Source organism: Dioscorea cayenensis, chromosome 19 (genome assembly GCF_009730915.1).
Source record: "Dioscorea cayenensis subsp. rotundata cultivar TDr96_F1 chromosome 19, TDr96_F1_v2_PseudoChromosome.rev07_lg8_w22 25.fasta, whole genome shotgun sequence".
In the NCBI taxonomy this organism is placed as follows: Eukaryota; Viridiplantae; Streptophyta; class Magnoliopsida; order Dioscoreales; family Dioscoreaceae; genus Dioscorea; species Dioscorea cayenensis.
In genome coordinates, this window is record NC_052489.1 from 3,896,641 (window position 1) to 3,919,451 (window position 22,811).

The 22,811-nt window shown below is 34.2% G+C and overlaps 2 protein-coding genes across 2 annotated transcripts in view; both read left to right on the forward strand.

The window, feature by feature from the left end:
* The first annotated feature begins 18 nt into the window (after nt 1-18).
* LOC120283713 (probable carboxylesterase 17) lies at nt 19-2,213 on the forward strand. Its single transcript, XM_039290432.1, has one exon. The coding sequence runs from the start codon at nt 1,009-1,011 to the stop codon at nt 2,065-2,067; it is 1,059 nt and encodes a 352-aa protein (XP_039146366.1). The 5' UTR covers nt 19-1,008; the 3' UTR covers nt 2,068-2,213.
* A 14,326-nt stretch (nt 2,214-16,539) lies between these two features.
* The window catches only part of LOC120283484 (myosin-2-like), a 30,252-nt gene continuing 23,980 nt past the window's right edge, over nt 16,540-22,811 (forward strand). Inside the window, exon 1 of the mRNA XM_039290178.1 lies at nt 16,540-16,593. Within this exon, the coding sequence (XP_039146112.1) occupies nt 16,540-16,593 (54 nt within the window). The remainder of the gene's footprint in view (nt 16,594-22,811) is intronic.

Sequence of the window (22,811 nt, forward strand, 5' to 3'; positions counted from 1 at the left end):
TAAATAAATATAATTCTTTCCAATAATATCATGAGTTATTTGAAATACTATTGTTTAAAAAAGGTTGCATTAAAAGTCAAATGCAAGTTTCTCAAGAGTTTGAATAAACTTTACACATGTCAAATATTTAGTAATGAACATCAGTGGACATTGTTTTTAAATAATTTCTTTAGTTATAAAAGTTCTTTTTTTTTTTCTTTTGAACAAGAGTAGAGAAAAGGGGGCCCTAGTCTTTTTTGCCATGAAGAATTTGACTTATTAGTTCCCGACATAAGAAAAAGAGATGTTTTACCTAAAAATAAAATAATAGAAATAATAGAAATAATTATATGAATGAAACAAACCCTAATTGCTTAATGCCCTTAGGCTAAGAACTGGGGGTCCTACAAAGTTGGGATCATGAAACACAGTTATCACAACCAATAATAACACACTTGTACACATTATTGTTGGTCTTAGTATCAAATTCAAATGCAAACACTAAATTCCACACAATTAAGTCATATGGTATACTTAGTCATATTCGCAAGGGCTCCACTGGGCTTATTTTCGGGCCCGGGCCTGTGTCCGGGTCGGTCGGTCGGGTGTTGAATTTTTTAGTTAAAAGAAAAAAATAAAATAAAATAAAAAATGCGATTGTCATCTATTATATCATATTGGTTAAACCATATTACATAAAAATCTAAAATAAAGTATGAAATTTTTCTATACAGGCCCGGGTTTAGGGTTTGGGCCCTAAACCCTAAGGAAACCCCAAAATCAAACCCCACCACCACCCACTCCACTTATCTTTTTATTGGCAAATGACTAAGCCCCCCAAGACCCTTAGTCCACAAGCTGCCACGTGGCAAAATCTCAATCACTTATTCGTCTAAAGATAAGCATCTCTTCCCTTATAGTCAATCCCTTCCCCTTGACTTTTATACCCTTGTATATATATATATAAGACCTATCCCTCCCTCCATTTTCATCACCATTGTTACTCCCACTCAAGCTCAAGCTTTTCACATGAGAAGAAGAAGAATGGGTGTCATTCCCATGGACTCTCACCTCCCTAAAGTCAACCCTAATCTCCATGTCCCTAAAGACCACTCTTCCATCATAGAAGAAATACAAGGTCTCATCAAGGTCTTCAAAGATGGCCATGTTGAGAGGCTCCCTGTCATGCCAGAGGTCCCACCTTCTTGGTCCTCTAACCATGATGTCCTTAGCAAGGACATAGTCCTACACCCTTCCACTTCTCTTTGGTCTCGTTTCTACATTCCCATGCATCATCTTCATCATCATCATCAACTCCCTTTGCTTGTGTACTTCCATGGAGGAGGGTTTTGCATTGGCTCAGCTGCATGGAAGTGTTACCATGAATTTCTCTCACGTCTAGCACTTGAAACTACGTCTATTATCTTGTCGGTGAATTACCGGCTTTCGCCGGAGCACCGTCTTCCCGCCGCTTATGAAGACGGCCTCACCGCCGTCAAGTGGTTGAGAACCAAAGCTGGCTCTGAGGACCATGCTTTGTTTATCTCTCACTGTGATCTCTCCAACGTTTACCTCGCCGGAGATAGCGCCGGTGGAGCTATAGCTTACCATGTTGTCACTCAACTAGGGAACAACAATGGCAACATGATCATCAAAGGTGTTATATTAATGCAACCTTTCTTTGGTGGAGAAGAGAGAACAAACTCAGAGACGATGAGTTTAGAACAACCGATGAAGTCTGCGTTGAGCTTACCGACGTCGGACGCTTATTGGAGGCTTTCATTGCCTCCGGGGGCTGACCGGAATCACCGGTGGTGCAATCCTTTTGGCAGAGGAGCTCCAAAGGTTGATGATCCTCAGATGAAGATCCCTTCCATGCTTGTTTGTGTTGCAGAGCTTGATATATTGAAGGATAGAAACTTAGGGTTTTGCATGGCTTTGAGAATGGCAGGGAAGAAGGTGGAGCTTAAGGTTTATAATGGAGTTGGCCATGCATTCCAAATTCTTCATCAATACTCTCATGTCTCTCAAGCAAGAACTCTGGAGATGATAAATGATATTAAGAACTTCATATTTAGCACTAGATAATAATATACATATATATATATATATATATATATATATATTAATCTTGATGATGTACTAGTTCTAATTATATTATATATATGCGTGTGTATGTTTGTAAGTTATATTTAGTATGAATGAATGAATGATATGGAGGTTGAGGAGCAGCATTCTATCTTTAGTTAAAAGAGTTAATTAAAGCAAGTCTTTCAACTAAAAACATCATAATTGAGTTGATCAGTGGTAGTCTTTTGTTTGTGGATTTGAACCTAATCCACTTCCACCAAATTTTGTTATAGAAATAAAAAAGGTGTACTAATTAATTAAATGATGGTGTGTTTAATTAGTAGTAATTAAAGCCAAATTAGGCGGATGATTGTCTGCAAATAAGGATGCATGCTAGAAAACCTTCAATCATGTCAGTGTAGACAAAAGTGAGTTTGAATGGAATCAGAACAGTACTACTCTTCAATGATCAAACTCAAAGCTTTTAAAGTGTATCTATCTGTGTGTGTGTGTATATATACATGTATGCAATGTATGTATTCACTCTTCAAGGATTAAAAAAAAAAAAACTAAAATTATAATTTTTAATAAACCAAACAAAAATTTCAAAGTTTGTTAATTTCTCTCAAGTTTATAAGGTGAGACATATATGCGTTGAGATATTAACTTTATAATTACGCGCGTCTTTGACTTTTTTAAAATGGTTACTTGTTATTTATTTATATATAAAAAAAAGATATTTACAAACTACTAGACTCACATGCTAAGTTAATATTAAAAAAATATATATATTTTTTTTAATGAATTTTGTTTGAGATATTAGATATAGTAATAAGACAAGTAGTCCCTGGATATGTATATATATATATATATATATAACAATTGATATGGATATGTATATATATGTATATATATGTAACAATTGATTTATACAGTGGCGGAACTAGAAACAAAATTTAGGGGGTGATGAGTTTAAATTTAAAAATTTTATGAATATTAAATAATTTTATTAATTTAAACTTGAGAAATAAGTCAAAAATATAAAATATCATCTGTATAAGAATTTTGGTTTAGGTGTAAAAATCCTATCATATTTACATAATTAGCAAATAAATCAACTAACAGTTAAACACTAAATTGACAAATAATACAATTAAAAAAATGTCTTAGCACAAATTCATAATATAAATTCATTCATGCAACAATTATTTAACAAATAATCTATAAGTAATCAATTTTTTATAGCAAATAATCACAACAAATATATAAACGTTTTTACAATAATTTTCATAACAAATAGTCAAACAAATATTTAACAAATATCAAATATTTTTAAACAACAAAAATCACAAAAAATTAAACAAATTAATTTAGATATAATTTTTTTTTTTTAAAAAAACATAATAAGTCTCTATAATGAAAGATAAAATATAAACTCGAAAGTCAAAAGAGATTGAGCAAATAAAAAAAATTCACAAACTGCAATGATTGTTTTTAGAGATTTTGAAATAGCAATAGCATTCTTTTATGATTTTATTTTATTTTTATGTTTGTTATTACTATTTTTACATTAATATCTTAAAAATTTGATAATAATGTATTGATAAGTTCAATAAAAATATATCTAAATATATAATTTTAAAACAAAATATTTGAAGATCCATGTTATGGTTAGCAATATTATTTATTATGGTCACCCAACATCAATTTTATTTAATATAATAATCTTATTGTTTTTATTTAATTTATTATAAATATTGTAGGTAGAATTTTGAAAAAAATAAATAAATAATATCACTTTCCATACAAATTATAATTATTAATATTGTAATATTATAAATATATATATAAATATATATATATATATATATATATCATGGGCAAGGGGTGCTTGAGCACACCCTTGCCCCCTCTAAATTCGCCATTGGATATATAGGTATATATATGAGCTCATGTCTTATAAGGACATACGTAGATTTTCAATCTACGCACATCCTTAATAACTGTTACATTAACATCCCTATTAAAAAAAAAAATTAATATTATAATAATCTTTCCGAGTCCAACCAACTCTTTCTCTCCCTCTATTTCTCTGTTTATTTTCTCACTCATATTTTTTACTAGAAATGAAAAAAAAAATCCCTCCAAAGTTCAGGTATTCACAGAAACACCCTTCTAGTTTGAATATTCACAGTTCATCCCTCCTTTTCCGTACGTATGATTATTTGGTCCTTCCGGTTGCTAACACCGTGATTTTTGAGGAGAAAAGACCGAAATGCCCCGCCAGTTACATCAATGTTGTGTTCTCTCCACGTTGGGAAGTGGCGGGCTAGGCGGCCACGAATCCCGAGAGGGGAGTATTGGTTCCTGTGCGTGCCTTCTCTCAGTTGCAGACAACACATTGTGAGACTTGCCCCTTCAGATGCTAAGACTTACACACATTGAAGCCCTGTGTTCAACTGAAGGTATTGAGAAGAAGTTTGCTAGAGCTTTCCCGGATCTTCATTGTTGTTTCGTTGACACCATCTCCATACTCTTGAATCAGCGAACCTGAAGGTATTAATGGAAGATTGTTCATTTGTTTACATCCCTCTTATGGGTTTCTAGGGTTTTGTAATTGAAGATTTTTTAATTTTGTTTGTTGTGTATGATCCAGGCTTAAATTTGGAAAGTTCAGGTTCTTTCTCGAATGGAAGATGATGTATATAAACGTTTTTGGTTTTAGTTTTACCGTTGTCTTTTTTTGCATGTGTTGTTTACCCCTTAAATTAATCTGTTTTAATTTATATAAATGTGTTTTCACTTATAATTTCTAGTTTCCGCTTAAATATTATTGATAGTTCGTTAATCCTTCTTGGTGAATGTATTGGACATATGGCAACCAACCTTGTGAACGGTAGGTGTTATTTGGTCTCTATAGCGGAAACGATTGCTGAGTTAAGACAAAACATGAGTTCTAGACATTTGGAAATCATCCGGAGTACTCCTTTCGCATCGTTAATGGAAATTGAACCTGTACTACAAGAGAGGGGATTGCTCGATGTTCTGTTGCAGAGATATGATGAGCGCTCCCAAAAATTTAAAATTGGTGAGAGCTTGTTGGCGTTTAGGCTAGAAGATGTATCCATTATTCTTGGTCTCAGATGCGATGGGGACGCAGTGGTTTTCAAAAAGAGAAAGCCACATTCAGATTTTGAAGAAAAATATTTATCGAAAAGCTATGAAAGACATAGGGAAGCTATAAAAAAAAACTCTTAGCACACTAGTCCGGAAGAGGGGAGAAGAAGAAAACTTTGTGAAGATATTGTTGGTATTCATCATGGGGACCATGTTGTTCCCGAACTCATCTTGGTCTGTTCCCAATTGGCTTGTAGACTATGTAGACTATCTTCCCGCAATGCGGCGCTATGCATGGGCGCAAGCCACACATAAGTGGCTTATGGATGACGTCCCGCAAACGGCCGTCAGAGTTCAAGCAAGATGCTCCGGTGAGAAGACAAACACTGGCTACTTGCGAGGATGTGCTGTCGCTCTAAATATTTGGTTCTACGAAGTAACTGGTGTGGGCTCCTTTTTTTTTTACCCGGCCTTTGATTAGCGTTGGACCGGTTAAAAAGCATGGATCACAAATCGAATTTAATTTTTTGGTGACTTCAAGGGATTGTGGGTTCATGACTTCCATTAAGGGCAAGCCTTTAATGTTAATTACCCTGGGCATGGTCACAGGAACCTCCGATTAAGAAATAAGTGTGAACAAGTTGTAATCAATTTTCATTCATTTCAATAAATATGAATTCATAAACTTTATTGAAAATACAAAAAAAATTTGAAATCATCTTGACAATCATCTTGACTTGTATCCGAACTTGTGTCTTGGACATTTTGCATTTTTGGACTTGATTTGCATCTTGAATTTGATTTGAATTTCAAGTTATGACTTCTCCATGTTGATGAATCATAGACTTGATTTTGATTTTTCATAAGCTTCGGCTTTTATGCCTATGAAGCTCCCTTATTGACTTGTGAAACTCTTTGAGTCTTTGACCTTTGACGTCTTGAGACTACTGAGTTCAATTGTCGATTTATGTAGATTTTTAAATATTGACTTGTGAAACTCTTTGGGTTATCGACTTTCAATGTCCTGAAACCACTGAGTTCAATTGTCGATTTATACGGATTCTTGAATATTGACTTGTGAAGCTCTTTGGGTTCTCGACTTTTGATGTCCTGAGACCGCTGAGCTCAATTGTCGACTTATATAAATTTTCAAATATTGACTTGTGAACTCTTTGGGTCTTCGACTTTTGATATCCTGAGACCACTGAACTCAATTGTCGATTTATATGAATCTTCAAATATTGACTCTTGAAACTCTTTGGGTCTTTGACTTCTGATGTTTTGAGACCACTGAGTTTAATTGTCGATTTATATGGTTTTTTAAGTCTTGACTCTTTTTATATTTTAAGTCTTGACTTGGTTGCTTTGGTTTTGAATATATATATATATATATATATATATATATATATATATATATATATGTATATCATAATTTGTCGTTGCACGTGCGTCATCATCGCGTTGCATGTTTGATTGCTCTCTTGAAATAAATATCTCACGACCGCTTTAAAATTTATATATTTTTTATAATTTTTTTTTTGTCGTCTCTAGATGAATAAGTTACCATTGCATGTGCCTTATTACCGTGTTGCATACTTTGCCGCCACCTTAATGTATATATATATTTTATTGCTGCCTTGAGACAAATTTAGTCACCACCTCAAGATAAGCAACCTTGTTGCTGCTTCGAGATCGGCACTTATTATTTTATTTATTTATTTATTTTTTGGTTGCCCCAGAATAAGTTTTCTCCATTCATACAGTGCATGTTTCCTCTGCTATCCGTTTGCTGGGATATCATTTTCATTTTATTTATTTATTTTATTCCACACTTATCATAGTGGGTTCTATTTATTTATTTATTTTTAAAGGGCGTGTGAGTATATAGCATGCACACTTCTCATTTTCCATTTCCTTCATTTTTTTTAATATTTGTTTTATTTTATTTTTATCATGCCCGTATGCATGCTTTCTCAACTTTATCTTGAATGTATATAATGAATTTTTTTTTCTTTTAATAACATACCCATATGCATGCATGACAAGCTCCTCATTTTTTATTATATTTCTCTTTTTTTTTTTAATTATCATCATTTTTTTATTCATGCATATAATAATAATTTTTTTAATCTTCCCATATATATTTCTTCATGGTGGGCCCTACTATTTTAAAATCAAATGATACCCGGATTTGTTCTTTTGAGTTATATATATATATATATATATATTCTGTCAAGCATGTGTGCATGCTTCTTTTTTTTTTTATTATAATTTTTATTTTTTTATGTCATAAATGCTCTAATATCATTTGGTGATTGCATGGCATACGTGCCTCTTTTATGGTGTGGGACCCCTTTTTTATTATTATTATTTTTTTAATTTTAAACATGCACATGAATATGTATGCCTCTCATTTTTTCCTATGCACATATGCATGCATGACTTTGAGTTCATATAATCACTGTTTGGAATATTATGAACCAATGAATGATGGCATTCTATCTTAACTAATTAATCACCATGTGGAATATGTATGAAAGCCAGTCACTCATCTTTTCTTTCCATAACCATTCATCAAAATATTAGTATTTCCATTCTAATCTTTTATACATATTTCTCCATGCATTATCATTATCAGCTTCGTTAGCATCATCATCAGCATCATCATCATTTCTAGCATCTCTTTTCTTCTTTTGAGATTTTAAAGCACTATCAATTCCAATATGCTGCCATATATTCCTTAACTCTTCCATGCATATAGGTTTAATCAAATAAGCCCCATGTTTTATTTCTTTCATCACAACATTAGTGCTTCTATCAGCAGACAAAATCAAAAACCATCCTTCCTTTCCCTGAGCAAAGATAAAGACTTCGAAATCCGAGTACAAATTGTGAATGGATATGAGCATTTATGAAGCATCTGGTCAAGGATTCTCAGGCAAGTAATATCATCATCCACCACGCAGTTACAATGCTCAACCCTGTGACTGCATGTAAGGAGCACAGCAATAAAGCCCATGCGCAACCTTAGCAACGGTAGGCTCAAGTGGATGGTTTGCGATAGAGAATCATATGCAATTCAATCTCGCTACCACGGGTATGATGATCGGCCCCTTCTCTCTTTCAATCCCACATGCTCTCGGTTGTCGGTGCAGAAGAGCGGTGTGGTGATCCATGTACAGCGCGCCAGGCTTCAAAACACAGTAGATCTCACAGTAGACGTCTTGGAGCTTGGGTGCGCAGCAGGTGGCTTCGATGGAGTAAGCGGCAGCGAAGGATGCGTCGGCCAAGGGCATCGAGAGGAAGTTGTCGCACACCGCATCGCAGATCGAGTCGAGACCAGCGTTCCGGTTGAGAGCGCGCATGCTGGCGACTTGATACTCGTTGATGGTAATTCCCTCAATGTTTGCTCGAGAGTGAGCCGCGACGGCACGCATCGGACCGCCGATGCCTTACCCGACGTCGAGAACTTTGAGCCTTGGCTGCGCGTTGATAAGATCGCCGGCGCATGGCGTCGCGGTGAGAGAGGTTGGGGATGAAAGGAGATAAGTGGAAGCTCTAGCTCCAGCCCTACTCGTAGATGTCGGTGATGAGGTTGTTGAAGGTGTCATCGTCTTCGCCGCCGAGCAGATCCGGGGTTTTGGCGGAGAAGATGATAAAGAGAGCAAGAGGGAGAAGAAATGCATGCATGTGCGTGCATGTGTTTTTTTTTTCTTTCTTTTTTTTTCCTTTTTTTTTATTTATCTTTCTACTGATTTTTTTATTCTTCTTCTCTTCTGATTTTTTTTTCCTTTTTTTTTATTTTTTTAAATTTTTTTTTTTAAGGCTTTGGCTTCTTCCCTCTGTCTTTTCCTTCTTTTTTTTAGTTGGCAGCAATTATGGTGACGCGGCATCAACACGACAACAATAGTGAGCATTAGCAGCGATGGCGACAAGCTGCTTTAACAACATCAACGGTGTCAAGCTGCTTGGTGGCATTATCTCAGCCACTCAAGCAGCCACGGCGGTGAGAAACAGCAGCAGCAGACGACATGCTTGGTGGCATTATCTCAGCCACTCAAGCAGCCACGGCGGTGAGAAACATCAGCGGGACTTGCTTGGCGGCATTATCTCAGCTACTCAAGCATGCCACGACTGTAAGCAGCGGACGGCCAAGGCAGCGACGGCAATTCTCTCTTTTTTTTTCTCATTTGTTTTTTTTTGTTCTTTTCTTTTTTTTTCTCTTTTTTTTTCTGGTTCTTTCTCCTTTTTTTTTTTTTAAATTCTTCTCCCTATCTGATTTTTTTTTTTCTTTCTTATTCTCCCTCCTTTCTCTTTTTCTTCCGGTCGCCTCCTTTTAAAATTTTTTTATCCTTATCCTCAATCCAAACCCCCTCCCGTACAATCCTAACCCATAATCTCTTTGCGGAACAAGTCAAGAGAAAGAGGATAAAATAAGATTTAAAATTTAAATTAAATTTTCAAAATCAAATTTAAAATTTTAATTAAATTTTCAAATTTTAACTAGAGTAATAATATCCGATTTGCCTCGAGATATATGTTTGGGCGCCTCGGTATTTGCACTTTCTCAGGTTGACTCGAGATTTGTCCTCAGGCCACATAAAATTTAGGATTGCCTCGGGATGTGTATTTGGGCTATCCTAAGTTTGAGATTGCCTCGAGATATGTGTTCTCAAGGGCAATCTTGTAATTTGTATTTATGCCTCTAGATAAATTCTCAAAGGCAATTTTGTAATTTGCATTTTACCTCGAGATATGGTCTCAAGGGCAATTTTGTAATTTATATTTTGCCTTGAGATCTGTGTTCTAGGTTGATCTTGTGATTTAAATATTTTATATCACCTCGAGATCTGTGCTCTCATTTGATCTTTTGATTTAAGTATTTTAGATCGCCTCGAGATATGTGCTCTCGGTTGATCTTATGATTTGGATATTTTAGATCGCCTCGAGATCTGTACTCTCGGCTATCTTATGATTTGGATATTTTAGATCACCTCGAGATCTGTGCTCTCGGCTGATCGTGTGATTTAAATATTTTAGATTATCTCAAAAATGTCTTCTAGACTTATTTTGAATATATCTAAATATAATGAAATTTATTTATTTGAACCACATGTTGTCCTAATTCGATTATGATTTGACTGTATGTAATTTTTTTTAAAATTTTTATTCGATTTGAATCAGGATATACAATTTTTTTACATAAACAACTCGCACCGCCAAGAAGGTGCGATTTGGTAAGACTCCCCGGATCCTGTGTTACGGGGTGAACAGTTTCAAGAAGCAAGCATCCATCGGTTCATTGCTATCATCAGTCGAGGGGAAAGAGGTATTTAGTTTACACTTAACTTATTTAGTGTCCGCTTAATAATATTCGTTTCTGGTTTAAATTTTTATTTTACACTTAAAATATTTAGTTTTCGCTTAAGTTTCCTTTTTTTCACTTGCAAAAAAATGTTTTCCGTTAACTTTTAGGTTTTACACTTAAGTTATACTTTTTCGCTTAAAAATTTAGTGTTTACGGTTAAAATATGTAGTTTAGACTTAATATTTTAAGGTTCCGCTTAAGAATTAATTTTTGATTGTTGTTTTAAGTTTTTCGTTTGAGTATCATTGTTTACCTTGACTGTATGTCATTTCCACATTACAGTTTTCCGCCCTCGCCCCGGCTAACGCCGAAGAAGAAGCTTTCGTTAGGATAAGCCACCGTGGAGAACAAGTGGTTAGCACAATATGTCTTGGCGCAAAATCTGCGGAGAAATCTACAGGGAAATGTGGACGGTATCCCTCACCACCAATGAGCCCACCACGTCGGGGTCAACATGGTTCTGTTTCTGTTAATCCACCGAGGGGGGTAATTGATGAAGACATTGGGTTACGTTTACTGAAAGGTTTTGAGAAGTTGTCCGAAACTGTTGGTGGACTTCAACCCAGAGTTGAAGTAATTGAAGGTCGTGGCCCTTCCAATGTCGCACCGATAGCTGACGACACCAAGGATTTGCCGCCGAAACAAGCGGCAAGCAAGAGAACTCGAGTGAAGAAGGTTGTCAATAGGCGAAGACAACCATTGCCTCTTTCCGCATCTAACGATTCTGATGATGCTCCTCTCAAGCCAGTTACAAGGCGATCTACAAGGTCTGCAATTTCGCAAGCCGATTGCCGACCAGAAGAACGACCTCCAAAAATTGCCCCAAAGGGAAAAGTCAAGACAAACTCAACTCCCTCTTCACCGACTTCGTCTGACGGACCCACAGCACCATCCCCACGCCCTTCCCTCTCCGCACCAGCCAAGCAATCCCCACCCGCTTCCCCATCTGCACCTGCCGCGCCATCCCCACCCGTTTTTGCCTCCGGACCCGTCTCATCATCCCCACTCCCTCACTCCTCCGCAACTAAGCCACTATCCCCACCCCCTTCCCCCTCCGCACCAGATCCGTCATTCCAACTCCCTTCGCCCTCCGGACCCGCACCATCTTCCCCAATCCCCTCCCCCTCCGGACCTGCGCCACCTTCCCCCGTCCCTTCCCACTTCGGACCGGCGCCATCTTGTCCATTTCCTTCCTTCTCCGAACAGGCGAAGCTATCTCCACCTGTTGTACCACCAGTTGATGTCGGCGAAAATGTCGACGTGGTCTCTATAATCGAATCACTAACATCCTTGAGAAATGATCTGCCCCCTTCTTCAGATGAGAAGTTAGGAAACTTGGAGGATATCCACACTTACCCACCAACTCATCATGAAGTACCGAACGTGGAGGACATCCACACTGACTCCCCGAATCCAAAACCGTCTCCGTCGACAGGTGCGAAACCATCAATTGACACTACTGATGAAGCGTCAGTTGTCATCCCAAAACCAATACCGGAGACGGCATCAATTGATGAACATGCAGTGGTACCGACCGAACAAGTTACTCAGACTTTTAGGGTGCCACGGAGCAAACGTCCTGCCGCATTTATGAGATTAAATAAAGTCGAACAACTAACAATCAGCCACTTTCTAAACTGTCCGATGGACATGTAAGCATCCTGTTTTTTACTTTTACTGTCATCACTTAAGTTTTAATGTTTACACTTAATTTTAAAGCTTTACGCTTACGTTTTAGTTATTCCAATTAAACTTACCTTTTTCCGCATAAGTGTTAATGTTTCCTCTTAACTTTAAAACTTTTCAGTTAAACTTTTATGTTTCCGCTTAAGTTTTAATGTTTGCACTTAAGTTTCAATATTTTCCACTTAACTATAAATGATTCCACTTAAGTTAAAAAATTTCCGCTTAATTTACAATGTTACGCTCAATTTTGCATGCTTTGATCCGGTAGGACTTATGTTTGGAAGAATGATGTGTCATACACCACTCGGGCGCGTGTCTACTCTCTATTGGAAGGGAAGGAAATGGTCACTGATGATGTCATGGACGTATATGTATTGATAATCATGGAATAGATGAATAGCAAACCGTACCCTTACAATGTACGCGCATCAATCACCCGATCACTTGCTCTTTTGATGTCCTCATCAGAGCACACAGGAGAAGAGTCATTGCTCATGATGGCGGATGCTGTACGCCGGTTTGCAGATGTCGACGTCATCTTGATGCCTATTATACTTCATGGTCACTTCCATCTCCTCGTACTCGATAAAGTGAAGAAGGAATATATTCATTATTCCTCGTCTGTCAGTCTGAAATATGATCAAGATGCCATCCACATGGTAAACAATGTTTTCATTCGTTTAAATTGTTTCTATTTTCGTCACCGTTTGGCTTGACTGATGCATGTTTTGTTGACAGCGGGAACTATTCGATAGATGTTTAGCAATTGAATTTGGTGATAACGCAACTGAAACTTACCCTCTTAGACACGAACGGAATTGCCCGAGGCAAAAACCGTTTACATTAGATTGTCCAGTCTATGTCATGCGCTTCATAGAGCAAATACTCGCTAGCGAGAAACTAAAACTTCCCCAGACGGACATTCCACACTTGTGTCTACGTTTTGCGGCACGCATATTGATGGATGGCATCGCCCGTGGTCGCCGAACTTCCGGAAAATGAAAGAACTGTTAGGATATGTTTAACAATACATTCTCATTAACTTGCCTTTTTTCCTATTTTGAGTTCTGGACATATACTTATTTGCATATCACTATTAATATGCTTGTTCGTCATGCTCGAATATGCTTGTCTACTTAAAAAGAATCGTTCTTAGTTAAAATTAGTTCATATTGCTTAAACATAGCTAATACCGCTTAAATTTCGTTCATGCTGCTTAAATTTCGGTAATACTGCTTAAAATTGGTTCATACTAGTTAAACTTTGTTGTTTTCACTTAAAATTAAAACATACCGCTTTTGTTGTGGCAAGCTACATGTAAATAACATCATATAGTCAGTCAGCTATCGATACATTACAGGATCTACGGTTATGACCAACATCATGGCAACGGTTGCATCATAATTCGCGAACGATTGATGGTTGTGACTCTAGACGCTTCCATCTTGGGCGACCAACTGGCTTCTTGGTGATTGGAGGGCGCACAAGTAGTTCGCGGTTGATATCATCTGGTTTGTCATTATCTGGTACTGGAAATATGGCTTCTGCATATACTTTTCGGTAAGAGTCCACTGTGAAGTAGTCATCGATATATCGATGAATATTTGTGTCTGTCTGCAGTATTGCCGCACATGCATGTTTGCATGGAATGCCATACACCTGCCACCTACGACATGAGTATGTCCGAGCGTTCAAACTGATGCAGTAGTTCTTTTGGTCAACCACTTCAAAATGGTCACCGTCAGAACGGCCGACCAGTAGGTTGCGAGACTCTTCAACAAGTTCCTCAATCTTTCGATGTATGACAGAACATAGACGTCTCTCCCATCTGTGAGATTGTTCAAGTCGATGACACAACATGCCCATCAGCTTAAACCTTCGTACGAAAGACAAGTCATGAAATAATAAGCGGAAATATTAAAACTTAATCGGAAACACTATAATTTAATTGTAAAAAATATAACTTAAGCGGTAACAATTAAAATTAAGAGAAATATGTGAAACTTAAGCAGAAAAATGATAATTTAATCGTAAACGATGTAATTTAAGCGAAAAATCCTAATATTAAGCGATAACAAGTAAACTTAAGCGAAACAATTTAAAATTAATCGGAAAAAATTTAGTTTAATCGGAAACAATTGATATTAAGCGGAAACAATTAATATTAAGAGAAATAATTGAAACTCAATCGGTAACAAATAAATTTAAGCGGTAACAAATAAAGTTAAGCGAAATGGTGTGTACCTTATTGAGTCTACCATGGTTACTAATACCTTCTTTGCGTACCACATCAATAAATCATAGCTCGCCATCTCACTCCCATGGAGAACATCCTTGGCGACCTCTTTCCCTAGCCAAGCTTGTTTATAGGATAAATAGACACCGTGGTCTCCCAATATATCACGCTGAATGTCAATAGCCCTATATAGGGGACGGTCCTTCAGCTTTTGTATGACATGTGCACTTACCCACTTTTTTGATGCCTTTGGATGTGAGGATGTGCCAATACCGCCACCACATGTGTGTGTGGGATACATCGTCTTGATCCTAAACGTCTCGTGGTTACCTTCCATGGACGCATGGACATGCCATTCACAACCTTCAGCAGCGCACTTGACAGTCACTCTCTGCTTGTCATTCTTGATTAATGTAAAGTTAAAATTGCGTTTGATAGCAAAATTTCTAAGTGCATCCTTAAAATGTTCACTGTCAGGAAACTGATCACCAACTTCCATTGAAACAATCTCATGATCTTCTGACGAAGGCCGGATGGCAAGAACCCCCGAAGGTTGTTGATGGGGTGGAAATGTTCCCCTATTGAGTGACATACTCGCCGAAAATGATTCGCTGTAGTGTACAAATCGGATAAGTCTAAGTGAAATCATGGCACTTTTATGCGCAATCAAACAACTTTAAACAATAACTTTTACGCGAAATCAAAGAATTTTAAGCGAGATCGTAAAGGTTTAAGCAAACTCGGATAAGTTTAAGCGAAATAGTATAATCTTAAGCGGATGAAGAAAATAGTTTAAGCGATATCTGATAATATTAAGCGAAAATATAAATTATAAAGCGTAAACAGGGAAAGTAAGCGGAAATATATATATATATATATATATAATGTTCACAAAAAAGAAGGGTTTTGTTGAATTAAAAATTAAAAACAATAATAAAAAAATTATAATAATGGTTGGATATGAGGGGGACCAAACCCCATGACTCTCACATGTAAAGCGCGCGCTTCCCTTTAAGCAGCCTTTAAGCGATATCGGTTAATATTAAGTGAAAACATAAAGTTTTAAGTAGTAACGAACAAATATAAGTTGAAATGGATAATGGTAAATGATATCTCCAGAAATTAACCGGAAAGTCCATACAATAAGTGATGACTCTATACACTATACGAGAAATATTATTTATGAATGAGGACATAATGCAGAAAAATGAAATAAAATGAGTACACATCAAGCAAAAAAAGGATATTTACGACGGGAGTGAGGAACACGATGGCATGTCTACAGCATTTGCATCTGCATCAACAATAAGGTCAACAACAGCGCTATTTAGTATTTGATATATTTGGCACATACGCTTGAAGTCAATTTTAGAATCAATGGGACAAATAGTTCGGTTTGCATCGGGTGTGACAAACTTCACTTTCACAGTGCTAATGTCAAGCCCCCATCTTTGACATATCTCATCTAGAATTGACTCCCAAGGAGTCGACACTGTGAACTGGAGGACTCGACCCTCCCCCCTATACCTAACAACTGCGCAAAAGGTATCTATTGGCTGCCTGCATGAAGAAAGCATGGTCAACAATTGCATGACCACAAAAAATAAAACCAAAACAAGTGTGGAGAAGCTCACATGAATTGTCTTCCGGGTGAAGAAATATTCAAAGTACAAGAGTGCAAAATAAAACCAGAACAACGGGGAAGAGACAAATCTATCTATCCTGCGTAGATGGAAACAAAAAAAACCCCAACAAAAAGGATGATGGAAGAAGAAGAAGGCAGCTTGGGTTAAAGAAGCACGTAAAGTTCAAACTGACAACCGTACTATTTTCCAAAAAGTTGACAAGACCGGGCGCCAGCTTTCCCTCCAAACAGTAGGGCAAAAATGGAATTTTGGATGAAGTTCACTGAGGGAGTTACAGCTCAATCCGTCAGTAAAATAAAAAAGGAGAGACTGTTTGTCAAATTCAAATGTTAGAAGGACTTTTAGAGATGTTTGAAAACTTTCAGGGACTAAAAAATAATTTTCCCATATATATATATATATATATATGACAAAATATAGGAGTGATTAGCTAGAACATGCACAGTATGGAGGAAAAGGATAACTTCATGAGGACCACAAACAAGAGCAAGGTAAAGAGTTTGATTCCAAGAACTTTTTATTTTATTTTATTTTATTATTATTATTTTTTATTATTATTATTATTATTTTTTTGCATGTTTTTCCCATGAGATTCCTACACCAAAAATATTCTTGACTCATCTTAGTGTGCTTTATATAGTCTTTGGACAAAGATGAAAGTTACTGTGAGTATACATCTTTGAACCCTTTAGAATTATTTAAAGGTTTACAACTAGAATTAATGGTGTAGACCTTATTACTCACATGGAAGAAAAAGAAAGAATCCGAATTAATAATGATTTATAATTTTTAAATAATTCTTGAGTTTTAGTATATGATCATCGTGAACTTATTTTCATTGGTACGGATGTTTATAATTATAATATATTTTCTTTTTTTTTTCATACAATATACATAGTTATATATATATTTTTTCATAATTTTAATTTAGATTTAATAACTTAATGCTTTACATGTTTGTAAAATGTGAAAAAAAATGAATTCCTTCACATGTTTATGACAATCACTATCACTTTGAATAAAATGAAACATGAGATCATAAAGAAATATTAAGTCAAAAATGCAGAAATAAAAAGGACAAGGTGCAATCAACATCAACTCATTCATCTTATTTCATTCTATGAGGTTTCCTTTATAAATTATATTCAAATGTTTTTAACTTTGAGAATTTCATTCTATGACGTTTCCTTTATAAATTACATTCAAATGTTCTTAACTTTAAAAATCACTAGTCAATGAATTTGAATCGTATACAACTTCATTACTTTTTCTTCATCATTTAAAACACACACAAATTTAATCGTTAAAAAAGAAGTCATATGTTAAGCGTAGAGACCGGAGTAACAAAAAAATTAATATGGACATAAAGTATTATTTATAATTTTATTTAGTTTATTTAAAGTTTTATAAAAACAATCATATATGGTTGATTTTTTAGATTTTTGAAAAAATTATATATAGTGTTACAAACAAAATTATAACTTTAAATAATCAAATCATTCATATATATATATATATATATATAAAGAAAATCTTGATTTATAAAAGGACTTGGCCAAGAATGGCCCACTAATTAAATGAAAGCTTGGCCAAGAATGGGCCTAGCCTCATCTTATATAGTTCATCTTCATTTTTCTTATTAGGAATAATGGCTTCATTTCTTACAGTTTAATTATTGAAATTCAGAAAATTTCTACTTCATATTATCAATATTTACAAACTTTATATTCTTATTCAATTTACATCATTTATATTTTACTATTCATCACTTACTATTAATATTTACATCAAATATGTACCTATACACTTTAGTATTAAACTCTCTTTTGTATATTGGGATCAAGGGATATATATATATATACATATCAAACAATCTTAAGTGACTAATAAGCATTTTGATCTCCAAGTTTTTTAATTCTCATCAATATCATTATGAATTCAATGGATATTAAACTCTTCCCTTAATTCTCAAAATTTTGGCTATCAACAATTTATAAATTGCTGTCATCAATATTATTTTATTTGTGCAAATACTCTTTCCTTAACCCGGTCATTTAACATAAAAAGATCTTCTAAAGGAGGATCATGCATGCACTAGTTCTAAAAGCAAAAGAGATGTTAAACTTAAGTAATTATACAATTGTCACTAGGAGCTTTTATACAAATTAATGTATACACACACACACACACACACACACACACACAAATAGTGAGAAAGGAAAGGATATATATATAGTTATTCATAAAAATTGTACATGACTATGTGAAAGATATATAGAGACAAAAGACTCTTTCCTAAAGATCATTGTTAGTTATTTTTGTTATGGTTTATGGGTTATTAGTTTTCTAATTTTTTATGCACACACCACAATAAACAAAAAAAGAGGTACAAACATTTGATAATGCAATTTGGCACCACATCTGCAAGGCAAGTCATTAATTAGAAGAAGAAAAACACAATTGTGATCTAAGATGTCCACTTTGGAAATTTGTTTGATCAACCTCCCATTGATCATTACTATGGATGTTTAGCTCCCCTTCGTGAGATAAACTGATACTTCCATGCCTATATATCTCCTTAGGCTTCTCTTTAATTTGCATCCTAAATCTTTGAGCTGGACTTATATATATTGTCTGGCTCACATGAACCATCTCTTGTAATTAAGCTTCTTTTTTTTTGTCTCAATTTTTTAAGCCTTCCAAATTTGACACCAATCTAATCCGGTGTTGCAACTGAATTATGACTTGGCCCGGCCACCTGCTGACTCTGGCTTAGTTAAAATAATTGGTTACAATTCAACCTCAAGGTACCTCCACTCATCCCTTTGATTCGGAGTTGCACGTTGTTGAATCTTTCCTATTTAGGCTAAAAAAAAACAACCAAGGAGACTCCTATGCCATTTAGTAAGAATCACATCAAGGGTTTTGGTGCACACCCAAACTTGACAAACTTGGCTTCAATGTAATCTTCAACTATCTCAATCAATACTCCAAATTTGGTCTTCAACAAATCTTCACCACATCTCTAATCATAATTAATAAATATACTCTTCAAATCTTCTCCTTAATTAGTACGTACTCTCCTCATTTGTCTTTAATTAAATTCAATCAATCATCATTACCTTCCAAAAATAGCTTTGTCACATCTTCAACTGGCTAAATTAATTAATCTTCAATCAATCTTGGTCTTCAAGTAATTTAAGCCGCACCTAATTTGGCCTCATTCCCAGTTGTATTAAATTTGATTTCATCTCCAATTAAATTGTTCTCCAAATTAAGATATCCTCAATCAAATTTAGCCTCCAATCATACATCCAAATTTGGCTTTCAAAATATATTTCAATTATGCATATATACTTAATCAGCTTCTTTTTACTTGGGCTTGCTTCCATAAATTACATCTTCATGAATCATGAACTTCTCTTAAATTGTGCTCCTGCCAACAATATATGCTTCTCCAAGTGGCATTGCTTTGATTGATTCACTTGCCCAAAATATATATATATATATATAGTTGGATTTGAATTTGAACAGGCCACCACTTCATCATGTATACCATATCAGTGTGCTGCTACCTCATCAAAGCTCACTTCCTGCACTGCCACCTGCTTAATTACATACCCTTGTGATAAATATTTGTCAACAATACACTAATTAAACTACTAAGACCAGTACACTAACAACCTTTGTTTGCATATATGATCCTTTCTGGTGTATGCTGATGTGGTGTAGGCTTCATCCAAGACATCATAACTTCTCTCTCTTTATATATATATATATAATCTTTCTTTTTCTAGTGAAGGTGTTAAAATTTGGAAAGAAAAGCTCATCACAACCCACTACTCCAATCACATGCATGATTCCTTAGCCACCTTTGCACCATTTTCTTAGTTTAATGAATAAAGAAAGACAAAGCCAATGAAAAGATAAGAAGGCTTTGCATTCTTGATTAATTATTAATTAATTTGAAATGGCTAGCTACTAATATATATTATTTTGTTTTTAACTTATTCCAAGGTTGGTTATTGGTCTTTGAGCATGGATGATAGGTTGATGATTGACACTTGGCCAAGCTCAAAGTTTGAGGCACTTAAAAATTATAAAATTAAAAATATATAAAAACTTAGCTTATCTTTTGAGCCAGTGAATCCCATTGGTTCCTGTCCCTCGTGAGCCTCTAATGGTCCCCTTCCTCAAGGTCTTGTCCAATGGATTGCAGAGCTTTGAGCTTGGGTATCAAAGAAATTACTTTATAAACTATCTTTTAAGTTTTGGGACACTACTCAAACACCGTGAGACATGATGGGACTTTGTCTGTCAGAATAATGATCCATAGTGCTTGTGCCATTTGTGCTATATATATATATATATATATATATTTATATATAAAGAATAGAGAGAGGTTTTCATACAAACATTTCCCTTCACGTGCATGTCTTTGGCAGAGGTATTAACACCTGTGAAGATTAGGGTTTTTAATGTAGACTATTGAAGTCAAGAGAGTAACTACTATATCTTCCTTGCTTAATTATTTGCATCTCTTAATTAGCTGTATTAAATTATAAATTAGTTAAGTATTACAAAGTATATAAGAGAATATATATATATATATCAATACACACACATACACCTTGTATATATATGTATATATATTATACATACGTACATGCCTTATTAATTAGATTAAATAGTAGGAGGTTAAACTCAAGAAACTGTTAGTTATTATTTCCTTGTTATCATTTCTTAGCTTTATTGTATTTTCATTTTTTTCAATAATTAGGATCTAAGATTTAGTATTTAGGGTGTTGAAGTAGTCAATGTTTAATATATATAATATGATGATGAAAACTTATACAAATTGAATGTTCTCATATAGTTTTTAAAAATTAAGATTTATGTCATTGTTAACGGTACCATCAAAGGTACTTATTATGTAGTACATTTGTCCCTTAATATTATTATTAAATCAGGATTTTCAATATGTACCTTATTGTTATTATTAAATTAGGGTTAGCACTCCATGTAGTTAAGGGTTAAATTAAGAGAGCAGCTATATCTTGTTGATCACTTGTACTTACCATGTGTCCTTTAATTCTCGTATAGATATATATATTGAGTCATAGGGTTTTGGTCTTCATTGAATAATTAGGGTTTTCAATATTGTAGCTTTTGTATAATATTTGCTTCAACTATTAACATATATATGCTTCATTTTAGTATGAGTATTATAGAGAGCATGATAAGATACCTTGATAATTAATTAACCAATATTGGTTAAAGATAAATGCATCATATAATGGATATATATATATATAAATTAACATGGAAAACAAGTCTAACTAGCTGAATAAAATATTTAACCATTAATAATTCTAAGTAATCTCTTTATTGTATTTAACTCTTGAGATGACCAATGAAAATTAATTAATTAAGTTGAGAAGTTAAATCTAACAATAAAAATATATGCGTATTAAAAAAATCAAATTAATAAGGACACAACTTAATGAAATTGAAGCATTCTATATAAATGAATTAGTTAAAAAGTTATAAATTAGTACAACCAAATGCTATTATTACGAGCAATTATTAATAAATAAAGTTTAAATGAAAGCAAAAGAAATGTCAATAGAAACAATAAGTTATTCCAATCGACTTTGTTAAAAATGGCATGTTCGAGAATTAGAGTATCACTTTTAGTCCTACGTTTGTATTTCATTAATATTGTAATATAAAGCATCTCATTAGAGATAATGTAAACTAGTCATATAGTTTAATGGTGGATTAGTGGCTTAGACTCAAAGAATTAGTATTAGTGGCCTGATTAAGACATGATACCAACCGATTTATTAGATTAACTATTTAAAAATTATATACATGACAAATAATCAAAACTAAGAACTTACTCAAAGCGATTGATTCCTAAAATTGTATACTTTACATAGTTGGCCTAACGCATCAATAATTTATATACTAATTTGAATGCAGTAATTAGTCGACCAAACATGACCTAATATCATTCGATTTTTTAATATGCTATATGTTCGCTTTTATATAGTTTTTTCAATGAATCAAACATTGAAGTGCACTTTAATTTTACCTTTACTTATTTAGGAAATTAATATTATAATATTATATAATACTATAATATTTTATCCACACACTTATTTATTTTTTTAATTATCATTCAATCATAATTCGAATATATCTACATGTAAATTTAAGATCAACTATCCGTGAAGGAAAAAACAATTTCACTATGAAGCCATTCTTTTTTAAAATAATTAATTAATATCCTCCAATGAGAAATCTTAATTTTTTTTAAGATTCAATAGTCATTAATATGATTATTCTTAATAAATTTAAACATTTCAATAAAATTTCTACTAATAAATTTGTTTGGTCAATATAAAGAAAAGGTAAAACATTTGAGAGAAATTATGGTACATGCCAAAATTGGCAGTTTTAAGTTTCTCACGTATCAAGATTTTCTTATATTTTTATACCCTTTTAATGATTGAAGATGTCTTTTTATCCCTTGTTTGGAAGGTTATCACCGAAACCAATTCATTAAATATTTACCACAAATATAAGATCTTTTCATAAAAGAGTTTTTTTTTTCTTTTTTTAACTTAATAAATATTTACCACAAATATAAGATCTTTGCATAAAAGAGTTTTTCTCTAACCAATAAATAGCAATACGTAACCCA

Bases quoted from the DNA above. Each gene is read 5' to 3' on its own strand.
- LOC120283713 (XM_039290432.1), top strand. From the start codon at position 1,009: ATGAGAAGAAGAAGAATGGGTGTCATTCCCATGGACTCTCACCTCCCT.